Here is a 21,954-nt window from a genome sequence, read left to right as displayed (position 1 = left end):
GAAATTAAATTAAATTATTAAAATTAATTCATTAATATTACCAGCAGTGAGTATCTAGTTATGCTATAATTAGAGAAGGTATGCAATTCATTCACCAGTAAACATACTGTGACATGACTTATAACTTGTCCCTATAGATTTGGTAGCCTAGGCGTAGTGAATACATGTACAATATACGTCTCAGATATTGAATTTGCTTTACTTCTGAAATTAAAATAAAATATTAAAATTAATTCATTACAATATTACCAGCAGTGAGTATCTAGTTATGCTATAATTAGAGAAGGTATGCAATTCACTCACCTGTAAACATACTGTGGCATGACTTATAACTTGTCCCTATAGATTTGGTAGCCTAGGCGTAGTGAATACATGTACAATATACGTCTCAGATATTGAATTTGCTTTACTTCTGAAATTAAAATAAAATATTAAAATTAATTCATTACAAATTCTAATATTACCAGCAGTAAGTATCTAGTTATGCTATAATTAGAGAAGGTATGCAATTCACTCACCTGTAAACATATTATGGCATGACATATAACTATTAGCCCTATGGGGGGTCAGTCTAGCCACCGTTGAAATCTTTTAAAATTTGATTTCACAGATAGTGATTCAGCTTTAGTTCTGAAATTAAATTAAATTATTAAAATTAATTCATTAATATTACCAGCAGTTAGTATCGAGTTATGCTATAATTAGAGAAGGTATGCAATTCACTCACCTGTAAACATACTGTGGCATGACTTATAACTTGTTCCTATAGATTTGGTAGCCTAGGCGTAGTGAATACATGTACGATATACGTCTCAGATATTGAATTTGCTTTACTTCTGAAATTAAAATAAAATATTAAAATTATTTCATTACAATATTACCAGCAGTGAGTATCTAGTTATGCTATAATTAGAGAAGGTATACAATTCACTCACCTGTAAACATACTGTGGCATGACTTATAACTTGTTCCTATAGATTTGGTAGCCTAGGCGTAGTGAATACATGTACGATATACGTCTCAGATATTGAATTTGCTTTACTTCTGAAATTAAAATAAAATATTAAAATTAATTCATTACCTCTGTTCTATTTTTATAGAAGAATCTTCCCAAATAAAAAAAAATTCTAAAATTTAAAAGTATAAGAGGTAGTCACTAAACCATGTACTTTCACACTCAAGCAAGAGAATAGACATGTTGGTGAACTAGCCTTGCACTGTGAGTGTTTTATTGTTTACACTAAAGTTTTTTTCACAAATAAAAAAATTAAAAAAACAAAATAACTGCAGACCACAATTCTTTATATTTATTAGTGGGCAAGCCATGTTTCCACATACAAAAATACATATAATATATTTCTATTTAATTTATTTTATTTAAAAAAAAATATTTTAGAGGCATAACAATACAACGACTAGATTCGGTGTCACAGTTTGCTCCCAATTCATACTGGAATATTGCCAGCAATAATTAATAAAGCTTGTTCAGAAAACCATTTATTCCCGACATCATATTCAATGGCTAGTTCTCAGGATCTACAACAGTAATTAAATAAACAGAAATCATTTTGATGCGTGGTTTTTAGACGACACTGCCATATCGCACAGATATTCAACACCACCATATCGAATTTGGATTTGGCCATACCATTTCAAGCTGCAGGGTGTCTAAACAATGACTCAACAAACAATAAACACATCTTCCACCCACCACACAAATTTTAGCCACAATTGAACAACCAAGAAAGCAACAAATATCAGGCTGCATCTTGAAAACAACGAGATACCGCATTACAACCAGTCATTACAAACATGAAATCCTCCACCCCTCCCAGTACATCCTACAGCATTAATGGTTCCTATACTCATTTGCATCTGTACAACAAGCTCAGCCAATAGATGCACCTGATTCATCAAACTTTTGACCAACCACTCATTCTAAATATTGTTGAGTGAGGGCACTATTTACTAATGAGAGGAATCTTTTAAATAAATTAAACAGATATACTTGTATACCATTTCTGGATCTTTGATCGAGGTTTTACTGCTTGTGGGCTAATATACAATTTGGTGAAAATTACAAATAGCAAACCGAGAAAAAAAATACTACACCAAATATACTCACAATCAACTCTCAAATAACGACGAATATGTATATAATGTGTTGTATGCTAAATAGCATAACAACTATATATATCTTAGTATATATCATTGATCGAGGTTTACTGCTTGTAGATGAAATTGACAAATAGCAAAAAGAAGAAATACTACATCAGATATTCGCAACTCTCAATCAATGTACCAATCTTAGATCAATTGTGTAATTATACATCTGTGAGATCAAGAAATCTGTAAATTAAATAAAACTTATATTCTAACCATTCCCATAGTCTAAATCGTCGCCTGGGGCAGTGAACTCTGTTGTTACTTCTCGAAATCTCTAAGCTATTGTCTTTACTTGAAGATCAATTATATTTGATGGTGGATACAGGTCGGATGATCCTTCAAATAATATAAATAACAATCTAAAAATGTGTTGTTGTTGAAATATAATGAAAGCTAGAATCGTGTAGTTTGAGAAAAAAAACATGTCGTGAAACTGTACACTGATCGGATCACTAAAACAGAACTTGATATTATTTCGATTCATCGCCTATAATAACCCCTTTCTGTCTGTAGGTAGTATCTTTTAGCGACGATGAATTTCTATGACGTAGAAACCATTTCAAAGGCTTGTCTTATTCTAAATAACGATTGACCAACGACTTCACACCATGGAATCTGTTTGTCGCTACATGACCTATTTATAGTGAAGTCGTATCGGAGATTATGAATCGGATTTTTCGTACTGTTTACTGCAACGACGATTACATTCCGTTACATAGAAAACACATACTTGTTCCGCCCCAAATTTTGTTGAAAATCACCCCTTAAAATAATTTACACTATCATTGTAGCAATATCACCCATTATATCAACACTGCGAAAATACGATCCCTTTGATTCCGCAAAATGTCAAAAATACAATTTATAAACACTTTGGATGACCATCCCCCTATTTAATTTAACATACCGCTACACGATGTACCGCTACACGTGAAGCTCCCACCATTTGCTGCCCTCTGGAAACTTCCGGTTTCTTCGTCTTCAATTGCCATTACATTACCCTCATAGTCCTGGTCTATGACGGATCCAAATCCAACGCGTCTGCTTGGGCTTATTACAGTATCTCTGCCATTATTAGCTACGTTCACCTGATAACAAAAAAATGGAGACGAGTTACATTCATAACAAACAGTGTGGTGTTTAAAAGACGCGTCGACAAGGTTCCTCTGCTGCTTATGTAAGAGGGACTGTGTTACAAGATATTGCGAACGCGTGGCGCACTACGACAACCACACACGTGACCATCGTCATCGATCATTGTCATCGTCTTAGCACAGGCACATAATTGAGTCGTGGGAGCGCTGTATATATATTGTGTATATAAATTAAAGCGGGGAGTCGTCACCTGCGCATGCGTCAGATGACCATAGCGTGGTATTTTTTTTACAAACAAGCGTCTACCCATGAACCTTTGCGTTTTTAGCGTGTGTTCTTAGGACACGCTTGGGACTCAATTCCCGCGCGTGCGCAGGTGACGACCCTCCAGCTTTAATCTGATAAACTTTAATAATTTATAGTTCGCAATACTTTTAGTATCAGGTACCAAAATGATAGGCTCTTTTTTTACTTGCCTTGGCACTGTACCTATCATCTCCATTGAATGCGGTGAAATATGACGTATATGTACCATCGTATTTGGTGATATCAGCACCAGCGCCGTTATCTGCCATGGTCAACTCAATAGGATCGTTGTTGGGTCTCTCAATAGTGGCAATAACTGCAGCATTAAGCACTGGTATGGTACCTGTATTGAATGAATAACCGAATAATTATCAAACGCTTTCTCTAGTCGTGCGCTATGTTAGATAGTGCGGTCAGCTTGAACGCTTCCCCTGGACAATCCAAATTGGTTGCCAAATGTTGTTGATATGAGTTATCTCGAGACGTAATAATATATCTAAACTAGTCATATTAAGAATAACGGTGAATAAAACTACATCATATTTTGAGTGGGATCAGTAACAATCAACAAAATGAACTATAGAGGGCGTTTGGGGGAAACTGTGCTAACATCATCTGTACATCGTTCGCCTGCCCGGTGTTGTTCCATTCTGACATTCCTCCCTCTACAACCTTCGCCGGGACGTTCACCTTGAATATTCAAGATGCAACTGTAAACCACTCCTGTTTCCATGCAACGCATTAGTGTTTTTGGCTACAAGTTGTCTACATAGAGGTAGGTAAGTTTTCCGATTTCTACTCATTAATTAATTTATGTTTTATTATTTTCTATATCACAGTTGATTTTCCCACAAGCCTTTGCAAAATCCAATATGGGGTCAACACATTTCCTCTCTATACGTGCGACCACAGTCCCTTTATCTATTTAGGATAAAAAGAGGTGATTTTATTTTATTTTATTAAAATGAAGCCAACAGACTAAAAAACAATTATAGGCCTGAGAACAAAAAAATAGTTGCACAAATACAGACATTTGACATTAAAAGCAAAAACAAAAAATACTTTCTGAAAAATGAAGCTACATTATTTTTAAAACTATTAAAAGTATTGAAAATATCAATAGTGCTATTAGAAGAAATGTGATTAAAAGAGGCAGTGCACGGGAAAATGTATGATGATTTTCTGACATTTTAAAATATGGAAAAGCACGTGATGCGACGTAATCGTAAATATGATTGCGTACGTGCCGTAGTCAGGTGTGCTTGCAACTATGATGTTGGTGTCAAAAGTAAACATTATAATTTTCCCTTCCCAATCTGAATCTGAGCTCACCTTTGGCAATTGTGACGTAGAGGACCAATTTCTCTGGTCATGTCATGTCACAAGTTCACATCACCATGCATGAATAATAGCTTCCAGAGCAACAGTATCGCGTGGAAGTGCATTCCATGCTGTAAATTACGTAGATATCATGAGACAGACTAGAACCCACACCTCAATTTACTTATATTGCTGTGGACTACTTTCGACCTGTCTACGTAAAGGAAGAACGCCATGAACTAAAATGATATGGTGTGCTCTTCACTTGTTTGAGCTCGCTTGCACATTGAGACTGCTAATTCTCTAAGTGCTGATTTGTTCCTGAATGCCTACCGCCACTTTATTGATCGCTATGGACCGGTTCGACAACTTCGATCATATAGAGGAACTAATTTCGTTGGTGAAAAGGGTGAATTACTATGTGCTTTGGCAAAGATGAATTACGAGAGAGTGTGTCATGATATTTTAAAGGACTGTTGTGATTGGGTGACATTCGAAATGAACGTTCCTCATTCCAGCCACATGGGCAGAGTTCGGGAGAGGATGATTAGACCTGCTAGAAACGCTTTGTCTGCTTTACTGATTATACATGGTAAGTAGCTTGATGACGAGTTGCTTGGAACACTCGTTGAAGCAGAAGCCATTGTGAACAGTTGTTCCCTTATATACACTGATGTTAGTTCAACAAGCTCATTAGAACCACTCTCCCCTAGCAAGATATTAACATTAACATCTAACGTAGTTCTTCCACCACCCGGAGAATTCTAGAGAGCTGATGTGTATTGTCGCCACCGTTTGAGGCGTGTCCAGTACCTCGCGAATGAAATCTGGAGCCGATTCCATTACCGACTCCTTTAGAACGACAAAAATGTAATGACCTTTGTAAACCAGTGAGCCAGTAAATAAACGACACTGATGTTAAATTTTAGAATGATTTATTTCTCACGCTTGTGGAGTACCCATCAAGTGAACTATTTTGTTATTGATGAAATCAATTTGGAGTAAAACGATTTATCAGTAATCATTCGCCACAAACTATATACTAAACATTTTGCATATTTACACTCCATTCATTGTCAGTGGACCGCCCGTCGTATGGCCCCCATCTTTGAGAAGAACGTGATTATCATGGTTATACCAATCACTCAGAGGGTCGCAGAGGGGGCTTATTAACCCTTCAACTTGTGGCGTTACATCTGGAGACGCAGCAACCGACTTATTCAGATCAGGCCTGATTTCTGTCCTGTAATTTGAATTACAGTGTTATTAAAAGTATGACATAAAGCATTTCATTAAATCTTATCACAGTTTTATTTAGTTTATCTTATTTAGGTAGTTTGGTAAGGACAGTATCACTTCCTGGGAAAAAAGGCCATTGTGCTTGAAATGAAAACAGTCACCAATCTTGTCATGGGGCGCTGTTTTGTTCATGATAATGAAAATCTGAATGAAATAAACAACACTATACAGTTATAGAAAATGAAAATTATCTAAAATATCTAGCGTGATCTATCTTTATTTAAAATAGCCATTATTAAATCTCTCAGATCTCGTACATTGGTTTGGTTCTTTATACACCAGATTGGATCATTAACCAAATGCAGACTCTTACTTATAATTTATAGTTGTGAATAATGTATACCCTGTACATGTAATTATTCGAAGGTTTCAAGCAGAATGATGTGATTGACAGGCTCTGTGAACCATTTTATACAATAATCCAGTGAGCTTATCTGGTGCAATGCATATTTACGTGAAACTGTTGTCAAGGAAAAATCGGTAAAAACAACACAGAATAACATCTCAACAGCTAAAAAATAAAACATTATATATATAGTATATTATTATTGCATACAATAATTCCTTTGGTTTATTTGACTCAAAGTGAGTATATTTAGAGACGTCAATTGCAGTTTATTCAGCCCAACAAATCATGGATTCCACAAATACTACATGACCAGATGTCTCGGTTCTCCTTATCGGTGACTGGAATGATACGAGCATGATCAGTGCGATTATTTAGTTTAGATTTTTGATGTTGCCATCTATATCTTTGTAGATGATGTTGAAAAATATAGTAATTGTTAATCACACGACAGTATACAGTCTCATTCAGAGTGTACGTCATGTAATGGAAGACTGTTGTTATTCTGAAATGTTGAAGAATAAAACATTGCTTAATCATATATTTGTGTATTTAAAAATATTTGTATTTTTCTTCAGTGAATAATCCCCCAAATAAAGCGATAGTATGAATAATGTGTTGAAGTTATTCAACTTAATGCAATGTTGCAATAGTTTGTTTGTGTTTTGTTAACTCCACTATATATTGTTAATCGCAGTAATACATTTACGGTTATAAATAACCAAATAAAGACAATTACCCCTGATGTTTTATTTCAAATGCTATGTTAGTTGGTCATTTATAATTTTGATTGAAGCCAGGGAGTCGTCAACTGATGTTAGTTCAACAAGCTCATTAGAACCACTCTCCCCTAGTAAGATATTGGCATTCTTCCACCCCGGAGAATTCTAGAGAGCTGATGTGTATTGTCGCCACCGTTTGAGGCGTGTCCTGTACCTCGCGAATGAAATCTGGAGCCGCTGGAGCCGATTTCATTACCGACTCTCAAAGAACGACACAAATGTAAATGACCTCTGTGAACCAGTGAGCGAGTAAATAAACGACACTGATATTAAATATTGGAATGATTTATTTCTCACGCTTGTGGAGTACCCCTCAAGTGAACTATTTCGTTATTAGAGTAATTTGGAGTAAAACGATTTATCAGTAATCATTCGCCACAAACTATATACTAAAAACTTTGCATATTTACACTCCATTCATTGTCAGTGGACCGCCCGTCGTATGGCCCCCATCTTTGAGAAGAACGTGATTATCATGGTTATACCAATCACTCAGAGGGTCGCGGGGGGGGGGGCTTATTAACCCTCAACATGTGGCGTTACATCTGGAGACGCAGCAACCGACTTATTCAGATCAGGCCAGATTTCTGTCCCGTAATTTGAGCTACAGTGTTATTAAAAGTATTACATAAAGCATGTCATTAAATCTGATCACAGATTTATTTAGTTTATCTTATTTAGGTAGTTTGGTAAGGACAGCATCACTTCCTGGGATAAAAGGTCATTGTTCTTTAAATGTATCCAGTCACCAGTCTTGTCATGGGGCGCTGTTTTGTTCATGATAATGAAAATCTCATTGAAATAAACAACACTATACAGTTATAGTAAATGAAAATTATCTAAAATATCTAGCGTGATCTATCTTTATTTAAAATAGCCATTATTAAATCTCTCAGATCTCGTACATTGGTTTGGTTCTTTATACACCAGATTGGGTCATTAACCAAATGCAGACGCTTACTTATAATTTATAGTTGTGAATAATGTATACCCTGTACATGTAATTATTCGAAGGTTTCAAGCAGAATGATGTGATTGACAGGCTCTGTGAACCATTTTATACACTAATCCAGTGAGCTTATCTGGTGCAATGCATATTTACGTGAAACTGTTGTCAAGGAAAAATCGTTAAAAACAACACAGAATACCATCTCAACAGCTACTTTATTAAAATGAAGCCAACAGACTAAAAAAACAATTATAGGCCTGAGAACAAAAAAAATAGTTGCACAAATACAGACATTTGACATTAAAAGCAAAAACAAAAATTACTTTCTGAAAAATGAAGCTACATTATTTTTAAAACTATTAAAAGTATTGAAAATATCAATAGTGCTATTAGAAGAAATGTGATTAAAAGAGGCAGTGCACGGGAAATGTATGATGATTTTCTGACATTTTAAAATATGGAAAAGCACGTGATGCGACGTAATCGTAAATATGATTGCGTACGTGCCGTAGTCAGGTGTGCTTGCAACTATGATGTTGGTGTCAAAAGTAAACATTATAATTTTCCCTTCCCAATCTGAATCTGAGCTCACCTTTGGCAATTGTGACGTAGAGGACCAATTTCTCTGGTCATGTCATGTCACAAGTTCACATCACCATGCATGAATAATAGCTTCCAGAGCAACAGTATCGAGCTACGCGTGGAAGTGCATTCCATGCTGTAAATTACGTAGATATCATGAGACAGACTAGAACCCACACCTCAATTTACTTATAGTGCTGTGGACTACTTTCGACCTGTCTACGTAAAGGAAGAACGCCATGAACTAAAATGATATGGTGTGCTCTTCACTTGTTTGAGCTCGCTTGCAATCCACAATGAAACTGCTAATTCACTAAGTACTGATTCGTTCCTGAATGCCTACCGCCACTTTATTGGTCGCTATGGACCGGTTCGACAACTTCGATCATATAGAGGAACTAATTTTGTTGGTGCAAAGGGTGAATTACTATGTGCTTTGGCAAAGATGAATTACGAGAGAGTGTGTCATGATATTTTAAAGGACTGTTGTGATAGGGTGACATTCGAAATGAACGTTCCTCATTCCAGCCACATGGGCAGAGTTCGGGAGAGGATGATTAGACCTGCTAGAAACGCTTTGTCTGCTTTACTGATAATACATGGTAAGTAGCTTGATGACGAGTTGCTTAGAACACTCGTTGAAGCAGAAGCCATTGTGAACAGTTGTTCCCTTATATACACTGATGTTAGTTCAACAAGCTCATTAGAACCACTCTCCCCTAGCAAGATATTGACATTAACATCTAACGTAGTTTTTCCACCACCCGGAGAATTCTAGAGAGCTGATGTGTATTGTCGCCACCGTTTGAGGCATGTCCAGTACCTCGTGAATGAAATTTGGAGCCGATTCCATTACCGACTCTCCAAGAACGACAGACATGTAATGACCTTTGTAAACCAGTGAGCCCGTAAATAAACGACACTGATGTTAAATATTAGAATGATTTATTTCTCACGCTTGTGGAGTACCCATCAAGTGAACTATTTCGTTATTGATGAAATTAATTTGGAGTAAAACGATTTATCAGTATTCATTCGCCACAAACTATATACTAAAAACTTTGCATATTTACACTCCATTCATTGTCAGTGGACCGCCCGTCGTATGGCCCCCATCTTTGAGAAGAACGTGATTATCATGGTTATACCAATCACTCAGAGGGTCGCAGGGGGGGCTTATTAACCCTCAACATGTGGCGTTACATCTGGAGACGCAGCAACCGACTTATTCAGATCAGGCCTGATTTCTGTCCCGTAATTTGAATTACAGTGTTATTAAAAGTATTACATAAAGCATTTCATTAAATCTGATCACAGTTTTATTTAGTTTATCTTATTTAGGTAGTTTGGTAAGGACAGTATCACTTCCTGGGATAAAAGGTCATTGTGCTTGAAATGTACCCAGTCACCAGTCTTGTCATGGGGCGCTGTTTTGTTCATGATAATGAAAATCTGATTGAAATAAACAACACTATACAGTTATAGAAAATGAAAATTATCTGAAATATCTAGCGTGATCTATCTTTATTTAAAATAGCCATTATTAAATCTCTCAGATCTCGTACATTGGTTTGGTTCCCTATACACCAGATTGGATCATTAACCAAATGCAGACGCTTACTTATAATTTATAGTTGTGAATAATGTACATGTAATTATTCGAAGGTTTCAAGCAGAGTGATGTGATTGACAGGCTCTGTGAACCATTTTATACACTAATCCAGTGAGCTTATCTGGTGCAATGCATATTTACGTGAAACTGTTGTCAAGGAAAAATCGGTAAAAACAACACAGAATACCATCTCAACAGCTAAAAAATAAAACATCATATATATAGTATATTATTATTGCATACAATAATTCCTTTGGTTTATTTGACTCAAAGTGAGTATATTTAGAGACGTCAATTGCAGTTTATTCAGCCATACAAATCATGGATTCCACAAATACTACATGACCAGATGTCTTGGTTCTCCTTATCATTGTCCAGCCACTTCCGGTGACTGGAATGATACAAGCATGATCAGTGCGATTATTTAGTTTAGATTTTTGATGTTGCCATCTATATCTTTGTAGATGATGTTGAAAAATATAGTAATTGTTAATCACACCACAGTATACAGTCTCACTCAGAGTGTACGTCATGTAATGGAAGACTGTTGTTATTCTGAAATGTTGAAGAATAAAACATTACTTAATCATATATTTGTGTATTTAAAAATATTTGTATTTTTCTTCAGTGAATAATCCCCCAAATAAAGCGACAGTACGAATAATGTGTTGAAGTTATTCAACTTAATGCAATGTTGCAGTAGTTTGTTTGTGTTTTGTTAACTCCACTATATATTGTTAATCGCAGTAATACATTTACGGTTATAAATAACCAAATAAAGACATGATGTTTTATTTCAAATGCTATGTTAGTTGGTCATTTATAATTTTGATTGAAGCCAGGGAGTCGTCAACTGCGCAGGCGTCAGATGACCATAGCGTGTCACTGTTCACAAACGAGCGTCTACTCTTGAGCCTTTGCGTTTTTAGCTTGTGTTGGTATCGTCGCTTGGGACTCGCGTGTGCAGGTGACGACCCTCCCGCTTTAAAACATTTATTGCTATAGTTACTTTCACCAGCAAGTACTCACTGAACACGTGTTTTGATAATGTGCATAGGATTTATTCAGTCATCTCATGATTACAATATATTACCATATCCTAACATGATTTTATAAAACACTAAGATGTTATCTTCGACTAATTTCGAACATGTGATAGACTGGCCCATACGATGTGTTTATCTCTTTCAGCCATAGAATCTCCTCACTAGAAAAACAAGTTGACACAACTGTTAACCATATACTCACATGTGAAATCACATATACACATGCTGTACACATTTACAACTTCATTGGCATTCACATAATTAAAACGCATGCATTATTGAGTAAATGTATGTATTTCTCATTTGTTTTTATTTCACCATAATAACATGCATCTACCTGACACCGAATAATCAAATGCTACTTCGTTAGTTCAAATGTACAGTAACTTGTTCATTTATCAAATTTTATATTCTCTTTCCAAACCGATTAATTTGATTATTCTGGTGCCAATATGTGTGTTTTCTGTTTATATGAATAATAATAAAATAAGACAGCGTTCATCTAAATATAAAATCGTTGCAGTTTTCTGTGTGAACACGGGCTTGCGGTTGTTGTGAAAATGAGTTTATCTAGCGTCTCAAAAAGAAAATCGCTGCAATCAATACTGTACAAGTTTATGAACATTTCTGGAGGTAATATTGTTCAGGTGTCATATACATGTGATCGAATGTTTAGTGTCACACTAGACCAGGGCTGTTTAAATAAAACATTCATATTAATACCTGATATCAAAAATTAAATGGCGGCAGTCGTCACACCGCGTCCTGTTCGATATGGTACTCATAGCGACGTATACAACGCGTGTAAAATACATTGTTTATTTACATGAAATTCGAACACGCGCTGCGCGACGACCACCGCGCTTTAAAAAGTGAACAATTTTTTTTTTAATATTAACGTAGTTTAGTATGCCACCAATTCCACATAATAAAATATGTCTACCCTAATCGTTGGGATTATGTTGATGCAAAATCATTAAACAGACCATTTAGTAAAATAAATGAAGTACACATAAACTCAATTCGAGTCAATTCAAATCGAATTTGCCGGTCAAACACAATATAGGCATAATATTAAAGAATGAATCCAACTAACGTTTATTAATTCAGCATATCTTTTGAAAAATGAGATTCAAAAAAAGCACTGATTACACAAGTTATTTGAAAGTTAATATGTGCTGATAGTTGGTTATATGTGTTATCTGGTTCATGTTCACCGAATTGTTTTAAAACCCATATCACATCACTGTTCATTACGCCAACGCACAACACTGTATCATTCTCTTTGAAACAAACAGTCGGTAAAACAGCTACTCACTCGGGTCAATAAATCTTTCATCCTTTGTGACGCCACGCATGGAAAGAAACGTGCACACAGATTACTCATAGTACATAGATTCATTACCCAATGGAATGAATATTAATTCTGCGCTTTATTACGGGGGTGTGGACAATTCACACAAAGTAAATTATGAAGTAGTAAGTAAATAAAATATTATTATACACCTGACACCGTAACGCCATAAGTTACAGCCTGTCGTAATTCTGCGGTATTTTACGAGGTATTTTCATCCTACTATATAAGGAAATGCGAATTCCAAAAATGGAATGATTACGCGCGTAAGAGCGTCCACGCTGTAACTTATGGCGTTACGGTGACAAATGTATAATAATATTAATAATTATTGTCATTATTATTATTGATTTACCGGCAAACTAGCTGCTCGAACGCCGTCTATGTCTGAAAGTGAATGTATATTAGGATTAGTGAAATGTGTGATGAATTAAAAATCGACAATAGAAAAATATTTGAATTAAATGTATCAAACCTTGTTCCATAGCATAGTCTTCTAAATCCTGTTGAAATAATAATGCAAATTGATTTATAATAGTTATATGTTTTTAATAATTCATATACATTGTATATATATATATATATCAGTTCTTTTTATTTAGATAGTAGAAATTTTTTGGTCAGAGCGCCCTCTAGTATTTGTGGAGAATCATGTTCATTTGGAATGCTCTGATTGGATGGAAGTTCAAGCCTAGCAAGGTGTGATAGAATTGGCCTGTTATGTTCAGATTCAAATAAGCATGAACCACTAATTTGACAGGGAAGTGATACTTATAATGCAGCAAGCTGTTCTAATTGCTGTTGTGGTAGAGTTTTTCCATTTTCCTGTCAAATGCATTTATTGGTCCAGTGAAAATCAAAATAATGTTCCCTGTAACTTAGACTCTTATTGATCAAGGCATTTTAAAAATCATGGGTGTTAACTCCCCTCAAGTTATGACCCGCTGTGCCCTACAGAATAATGGTTGCATCTAATATTAAAATAAAGATGGCGGAGTATAGCGTTGATTCATCTCGTTCTACTCTGGATTACTTGGAGTCAATAAAGATTCTAGAAAGTTAATATTTATATGCCTGTGTGTTTTTTGTTTGTTTTTTCACTGTCTTTGACTTTCCCAGTATGTTTGTTGCTGTTGACAACAATTCAGTCCTCTGCCAGGCTTCAGTCAATGTTTTTCTTCACTACCTACCCAACTCCTCGTCGGGCACGATGTAGCTGGTGTGGTATATTTATCACAGACAGTAGGGCAATTGTCACATTTAGTGCTCCAAGAAAATATTCTCTGTCCATGTGTATTTATATAAATAGATGCAGTTTCTTTGGCTTGAATAACATTCACTGGCTTCGTACATACAGGTATACTGGTTTACCTGTTTCTAGTTGAAATTTAGCCAATCTTATTAACCAAGACAGTTGGACATTTGCCACATGTCACAACACTCATTTCCAAGTGCCATAGCTTGAAACAAGTAGTGAAATCTGATATTGGCTGGAGCGTTAGTTTATATGGACATGGTAAATGGCAAACTAGATGGTCAGAAAGTAATAAAAATAATCACAGCTTTACTCCACCCACCCCACTATGAAGTAAAAGGCTGTTTATAAGGCCATGTATGATGGTTTCAAGTTTCTTATTGAAAACAATTTTAATTATAAACTTCTATGCTCCTGTACCCAACCGTGGGAGTCCATCACACTAAACAACAGGTGTCACTATTACTAAGAAAAATGTACTTTTTTTCATTAAAATTACTGATATATATATATATATATATATATATTACCAGATACCAGAAGGCAACAATACTGAATTATCAAGCATTTATTATTTACGGTCAGCAATCGCGGTGTTCGAGTTTGAATAATACCCCGTTCAACTTGCTACATACATGAATTACATAATGAAATACCGTATTGGATACATTTACTTTATAATATTGTAAGAGAATGACGTTAATTATAGATTATTAATAAAAAATTGACTACACAGTTCATCGCCTTGAATGATAATTAAAAGCAGAAAGTATAGATAACGCTAGTCTACTTACTTTTGATTGCTGCTCTTCACCAGTAATATTGATGACCAGTAATAATAATAAAGCAAAAATAATCACAGGACGCATGTTTGCTGCCAAGGCGAAAATAAATGCTAGGAAAATTAGTGTGCATCGGTTCAGAATGTTTGTAAATGTGGACACATACTTCACTAACAACCGTTTTACGTTGAATAAAATAACTCACCACTCTAGTCTTCTCGATATTAGATCTTCCAGCACTGTGATCCGCGTTTGATGATTTCAAACAGAGTTGTGTTATTAACAGGCTCTATGTGCAGTTTTAATTTTTTCATGTAGTATTTTTATTCATCGCTATGACAACACATGCCAGCATAATTCTAACTCAGTACGGTTGCCCAGTGATATTTATATTCGGATGAAATCAGATTATACAATATAAACATTTTATGGCTACAATTTGTGTTATTTGACCAAATTTAGGGGCATGTAGCTGACCATTTTTAATGTTGTGTTTTTATATATTGTCATTACAACTCAGACCAGTTGAATACTAATTCATTGTGCTTGTTATTTCAAATGCATTCATTTAAGAAAAACAAAAAAAATGCCATCTCAACTCTTGAAAAATTAAACATTTTATGTAATGTATATTTGTGTCCTCCATAAAATAATTCGTCTAACATATTTGGCCAAATGTGAGTATATTTAGCAGCCCAATTGCAGTTCATTCGCCCATACGAATATTTGATGCCACCAATAATATGTACTGAAATTGTCAGTTTTTAGTTTTGACATTGTCCAACCAAAACATAATGACTAGACCTTAATGCCTACAAGTAAGGTTATGTAGTTTTATTGAGACATTACTGTCTGTATTTTCACAGACATTTGGATTGCAGATGATTGTGAAGATGTAATTACTGTTAATAATACGACAGTATACATTGCCATTCAGATTGTACGTCATGCAATGCAAGAAGGTTGTTATCATATAAGTTTGACAAATTGTCGCATCCGTGTGAATTAAAATGAAATTACTCTTTCTTTCTTTTTATTTAGAAAATTGTTCCAAAAGATAAGTGATAATAAATGTATTATGACAAATTCATTCAACTGAATGTAATAATATTGTTATTTCTTGTTTTATTGGTTAAATAGATCAACAATTCTAAAAATGTGGAATAAAATTCCTCTGTGTGGTTCTTCTTCTCCAGGTTGACTTTTATATTCCAAACGTTTAACAGAGGGTAACAAATACATTCTTGTGGGGAGATTCATTTCAATTATTGATCTTTTATTCATAACCATGTTTTCTTCGTATTTCATTTTTTGCATGTAATGCTATGAGAAACTAGCACACCCAGTTGTAATTTGGCCAATATGTGTTCCGAACGTCGGAGTAAACACCGTATTCGTATTGGGCAATGAGAACGCCTCCCGCCCTACAAATTGTTACTTGACGCGATATTGGCAATTGGCAATATTGTATGTTTTTGCGCTCGTTTTGAGCAGTTGCTTTCCAGTTGTTTACGAGTTAACATCTGTATTACGTTGTTGTTGAAGAATAAACGAGATTGAGTTCCAGTTACATGACGTGTCCGTTTCAGTGTTCACTTCCGTGACTGAGAAGACCCGAACCTCACCCTTCCCCCACATTTTTGGTGCCAGATACCAGGATTTCTCATTTCTACGGAGAAGCAAGTACTCTACAACGATGTCTGATCCAGGAACGTCATCGGGGACTGATGCCGCAACAGCACAACCCAACCCTCTCTCTGTCAAGGGACTCAAGCTCACTCGTCGTATTCAACGCAGTTTGATGACAAGAACATTTAACAAAATCACTCCTAAACTACAACAACTGTCTAACGAAGTCGAGAACGAATTAAAAGAAAGCCTCTACCGAGAAATCAACTCTCTTTCTCAAGTTTTGAACGATCGGTTTGTTGATCTACGTAATCTCGACAAACAAATTCAGCAACAAATGCAGTTGGAGCAAGTCAGCGACGAAGACTACGAGAATGAATGCACAGAATCGTGTGACTACATTGACGATCTCGTCATCAAGAAGGACCAAGTTGAATACACTATCTCGATAGCGAAACCGCGAGTTCAAAGTAGTACCGTCGCACCGCCCGTTAACCCCTCATTTCGCGCCAACGAACTCCAAGCAAACGCATCGCCAAGAAGAACAGTAAATCTACCCAAACTTGAACTGCAAACTTTCTCCGGAGATACTCTGTGCTGGACGAGTTTCTACGATACATTTAATGCCGCTATCCACAGCGATGAAAGCCTGTCTAATGTGCAAAAGTTTACTTATTTGCGCAGCCTACTACAAGATGAAGCCGCTAGATCCATTGAAGGACTCGAACTCACTAACGATAATTACATCGATGCTCGGACTTTACTAGAAGAACGATACGGCGTGAAACAAGCCATCATCAATGCACACATCAAAGCATTATGGGAACTACCTACACCGGCGAACAACACAGCGAGTCTTAGACATTTCTACGACACGATTGAAACGCATGTTCGTGGACTTAATTCGCACGGCAAAGATGAAAGCGCATATGGAGAATTACTTATACCGTTAATTTTGGAGAAATTACCCACTGACTTTCATCGTACGCTATACCGCATCCGGGGAGATACACCGTGGACACTTCCCGATTTACGTAAGGCTATACTAACTGAAATTAAGGTAAATCATATTGGTGACTTTGACAATCATACTCGACAGACTCCTACCATAGCCACCTTCCATACATCAACGAGAGGAGGCGAGAGAACCGCTCCGCCATTTAATACCAGAGGTGGCCGAAGATCGACTACACGACAGACTTACTCCTCTCCTCCATGTACCTATTGTAAAGGGGGTCATACCCCAAACGACTGTGTAGTTGTCTCTGATTTTGATTCACGACTTGACATAGTCAAACGCAACAAGTTATGTTTTAACTGTTTGGGAAATCATGTCGTCAATAACTGCAGGTCGAAGTATTCGTGTCGCCACTGTCAAAAAAAACATCACACCTCCTTGCATGACAAAAGTAAAGACAAGGAAATAACAAACCGTTCACATTCCAATACATCACATTCTTCAAATAAAAACACTCACGTTAAAACTACTTACACCTCGGTGCCAGGGAGAGGTACACTGGCTCACACTTGCAATCACACCGATTGCTCATCGACACTGGTTAACGAGAATCCTACTGACCCGAAAGTCAGTAACAATTCGGCTGTATTTCATTCAAATTCCGGTAATGTTGGCTATTCACAGAGACCTGTACTACTCAAGACTGCCAAAATTAACGTTTCTTATGACAATAACATGACTACTGCTACTGTACTATTTGACGAGGGTGCCAATAGAAGTTTTATAACTGAAAACCTTGCTAGCAAAATTGCAATGAACACGACTAATCCAGAAATAATTGCCCTTTCAGCTTTTGGAAGTAAACAAGCTGAACGACGTATACTACAAAGTGGGACATTGAATTTACACGCATTAGACGGTACTGTATCACAAATGAACACTTTGCTGATACCTGAAATTTCTGCTAATATGGAAAACTATGTCACTAGTGATTTACTAGAATTACCACATTTAAGGGACCTAGTACTCGCCCACCCCATTAATGACAAAGAACCTAACTTTGACATTGACATACTTATTGGTGCCGACTATTACTGGCAATACGTAACTGACAGGGTCGTTCGAGGAGACGGACCGACTGCTGTCATGTCACCATTTGGTTACCTTCTTTCAGGACCTAAGCCTTGCGGAAATACCTCGTCTACAACCAACATGCTACATGTACTGATAAACATGCCTTCGCCAATAAAGGAAATTGTAGATGAACACTCTATAGCTATACCGCGAAAAGTTGAAATGAACACCGCCCCTACATTATACACACGCGAATCGTTACGACCGGTCAACGAGGGGTCATCGAACGCCGCGCCACCAGCCGCATCTACGCACTATGAACGCCGATCGTCGCAACTTGATAACGGTCCCTCCGATCACGAAACCGAGAACAATAACGCAAACTCTGCAAGTCGCATTACTAACTCTGAACTGCATGTCTACAATGTATGTGAAACCTCTGAACACTCCCCCAGTCTCAGTGATGACGTCAGTGTCAACATACTACATTCAGCCAATCAACCGCTAGGTGAGCTGATTCCTCCGCTGTCAATCAACGCGACTTCAGATACGTTACCGCGTCACGATAGCGATTTGTTGATGAATGATGCTGACGACGAACCAAATGAACCCAACATCAATCTCGAGAATATAATCGACCCAACTCGCTTCAGCACTTTGCAACGATTACTTCGAGTTACTGTATTAATTCGTCGTTTCGTCGATAAACTTCGCCGACGTATTTCTACCGCGAATTCATCAATTTCCGCTGAAGAAATCGCTAAAGCTGAAAAGACATGGGTTTCTGATCTTCAGCAACGACACTTCGCTGATTCATTCACCACCATCCGTCACAACAATAAACGCTTTGGTGTACTTGTTAGACAACTACGTTTATTCATCGATGACGACGGAGTTTTGCGCTGTGGCAGCAGACTTCACAACGCAGATGTGAACTTTACTACTAAATTTCCTGCATTGTTACCAAGCAAACATTACTTTACTACGCTACTTGTCCGCCGAGAACATGAACGTCTACACCACAGTGGGACACAGGCTGTCGTGACTGCTATTCGTCAACAATATTGGATTACGAACATCAGACAGACTGTTAATTACATTATTCGACGCTGTGTCACCTGTAAGCGAGTCGACGGTAAACCCTACAATGCGCCACTTACTGCACCGCTTCCGAAGTACCGTGTGACCGTCACGCCCCCGTTCACTGTCACCGGAGTTGACTTCACCGGCGCCTTGTACGTACGTACCGCCGATCACCGATCAGCTAAAGCATATGTGTGTTTGTTCACATGTGCGGTAACCCGCGGTGTGCACCTCGAACTTGTACCCGATCTATCCACGCACTCCTTCATCTTAGCCTTTCGACGGTTCGCAGCGAGACGATCGCTACCATCCAAAATTCTTTCCGATAACGCAACGACTTACTTGGCGGCATCGTACGAATTGCATGAACTATTGTCATCACCCGAAGTTCAAGGACTTCTCGCCGAAAATAAGGTAACGTGGACATTCATCCCCAAACGAGCTCCCTGGCAAGGGGGGTTTTGGGAACGCCTGATCGGCATGACAAAAACGGCACTTAAGAAAACCCTTGGTAAAACTCAAGCCACTTTCGATCAGCTCCGCACAATTCTAACCGAGATTGAAGCAACTCTCAATGACCGACCTTTGACTTATGTATCGCCGTCAAACAACGACCTTACAGCGCTGACTCCTTCACATTTGATTTCGGGACGCCTATTAACCCCACTTCCGAACTCACCGGTCGATGATGATGAACTCGACAAATCAATCCGTGGAAATCACCACACAATGAATAGTCGATATCAATTGTTAACAGCCCTCCAAAATGAATTTTGGAAGCGCTGGTCGACAGAATATCTCTCGGCATTGCGAGAAAGACACGCTTTCACAGCTGACGGAAGTAAACACAACGCCATAAAGGTTGGTGACGTAGTAATAGTTCATGATGACGTCAAGCGTCGATTCAAATGGAACATTGCTGAAGTCACCAAATTATTTAACGGTCCAGATGGATTAGTACGAGCAGCAGAATTACGTACCGCTACAGGCACAACAAACCGCCCGATTCAGAAATTATACCCGATGGAGATATCCACCGATGATAGCCAGCAGGAGTTTCAACCTCTTACCGACAAGGAAAGTGAAATTGATCAACCGGACAGTACTGTTAAATCTCCGCCCTCAAGACCGCCGAGGAAAGCTGCAATAGCAGCACGAAGGTTTGTCCGTGACATTATAAAGGACTTGTAAAATATGTTTGAACACTTGTTACAATTTTGAACAATTTATATATACCTTGAGTTTTTTAAACGTGTATTGTGTTATTGATTTCTCTCAGGAAAATATTTGATCTGTGAATCAGAATATTTCTTGTGCCCGCCCCCAGTATGTGGGGAGATTCATTTCAATTATTGATCTTTTATTCATAACCATGTTTTCTTCGTATTTCATTTTTTGCATGTAATGCTATGAGAAACTAGCACACCCAGTTGTAATTTGGCCAATATGTGTTCCGAACGTCGGAGTAAACACCGTATTCGTATTGGGCAATGAGAACGCCTCCCGCCCTACAAATTGTTACTTGACGCGATATTGGCAATTGGCAATATTGTATGTTTTTGCGCTCGTTTTGAGCAGTTGCTTTCCAGTTGTTTACGAGTTAACATCTGTATTACGTTGTTGTTGAAGAATAAACGAGATTGAGTTCCAGTTACATGACGTGTCCGTTTCAGTGTTCACTTCCGTGACTGAGAAGACCCGAACCTCACCCTTCCCCCACAATTCTAATGTTTTCATACATAGGTCATTTTAAAACGAAGTGGAATTTATCCTCTATTTCAAGGGATTCACATATTTTACATATTCTCTGTTTCACCTCCAGTCCCACAAATCTACCCTGTTGTATTTCTAGCCTATGACTAGCGCACCTGATACAAGTAAGAGTCTTTTTTTTAATTTATCAATTTCTACACAATAAAAATATGCTTCTGGGTGAAATGAAGTTTTCATATTTCGATATGTCCGCAGCTTTTCTTTTGAGACAACATTCCCCACCATCCTTGCTTAAATATATCAGATGCTCTGATCATAAATAGGTGTAAACATGCATCAAAGTCTACTGGTCCCTGCCATAGCCATACCTCTCCAAACCCATGCACAGATAATAGATATTTTTCTTTTGTTGCCCAAGATTCCCTTATATTATTATCAAGTGAAATAGCCAAATCATATGCTTGTCTAGCTACTCTATTTTGAGACATTTTAGTAATATAAACCAGTATTTGAGACATATCTTATAGATGTGCAAAAAAATTGAAAATATTGCCAAAAGTCACTGCAGCCCAATAGGGGAGTCATTAAATATCGCAACATCAT

General features: G+C 37.2%; 1 protein-coding gene and 1 long non-coding RNA gene across 3 annotated transcripts; one reads left to right on the top strand and one right to left on the bottom strand.

Moving 5' to 3' along the window:
• Window positions 1–11,496: 11,496 nt before the first annotated feature.
• LOC102805142 (uncharacterized) lies at window positions 11,497–15,200 on the bottom strand. 2 transcript variants are annotated; one of them, XR_014931144.1, is made up of 6 exons: window positions 15,100–15,200; window positions 14,907–14,986; window positions 13,333–13,360; window positions 13,213–13,244; window positions 12,822–12,843; window positions 11,497–11,664 (listed from the first exon to the last, which is right to left on the bottom strand). It is a non-coding gene; the product is annotated as an uncharacterized LOC102805142 (long non-coding RNA). The 2 variants fall into 2 exon arrangements; XR_014931145.1 differs by having other exon boundaries at window positions 14,907–15,007; window positions 15,100–15,193.
• A 1,390-nt stretch (window positions 15,201–16,590) lies between these two features.
• On the top strand, window positions 16,591–20,829 carry LOC146735626 (uncharacterized). The gene has a single exon (XM_085505963.1). The coding sequence runs from the start codon at window positions 16,591–16,593 to the stop codon at window positions 20,827–20,829; it is 4,239 nt and encodes a 1,412-aa protein (XP_085362089.1).
• The last annotated feature ends 1,125 nt before the right edge of the window (window positions 20,830–21,954 follow it).

This window comes from Saccoglossus kowalevskii, chromosome 12 (genome assembly GCF_978046115.1).
Source record: "Saccoglossus kowalevskii chromosome 12, keSacKowa6.1, whole genome shotgun sequence".
Taxonomy (NCBI): Eukaryota; Metazoa; Hemichordata; class Enteropneusta; family Harrimaniidae; genus Saccoglossus; species Saccoglossus kowalevskii.
Note: the sequence above shows the minus strand (reverse complement) of the source record. Positions and strands in the feature narration are given on the sequence as shown.

Coding starts and splice junctions, on each gene's coding strand:
- LOC146735626 (XM_085505963.1), top strand. CDS start 16,591: ATGTCTGATCCAGGAACGTCATCGGGGACTGATGCCGCAACAGCACAA.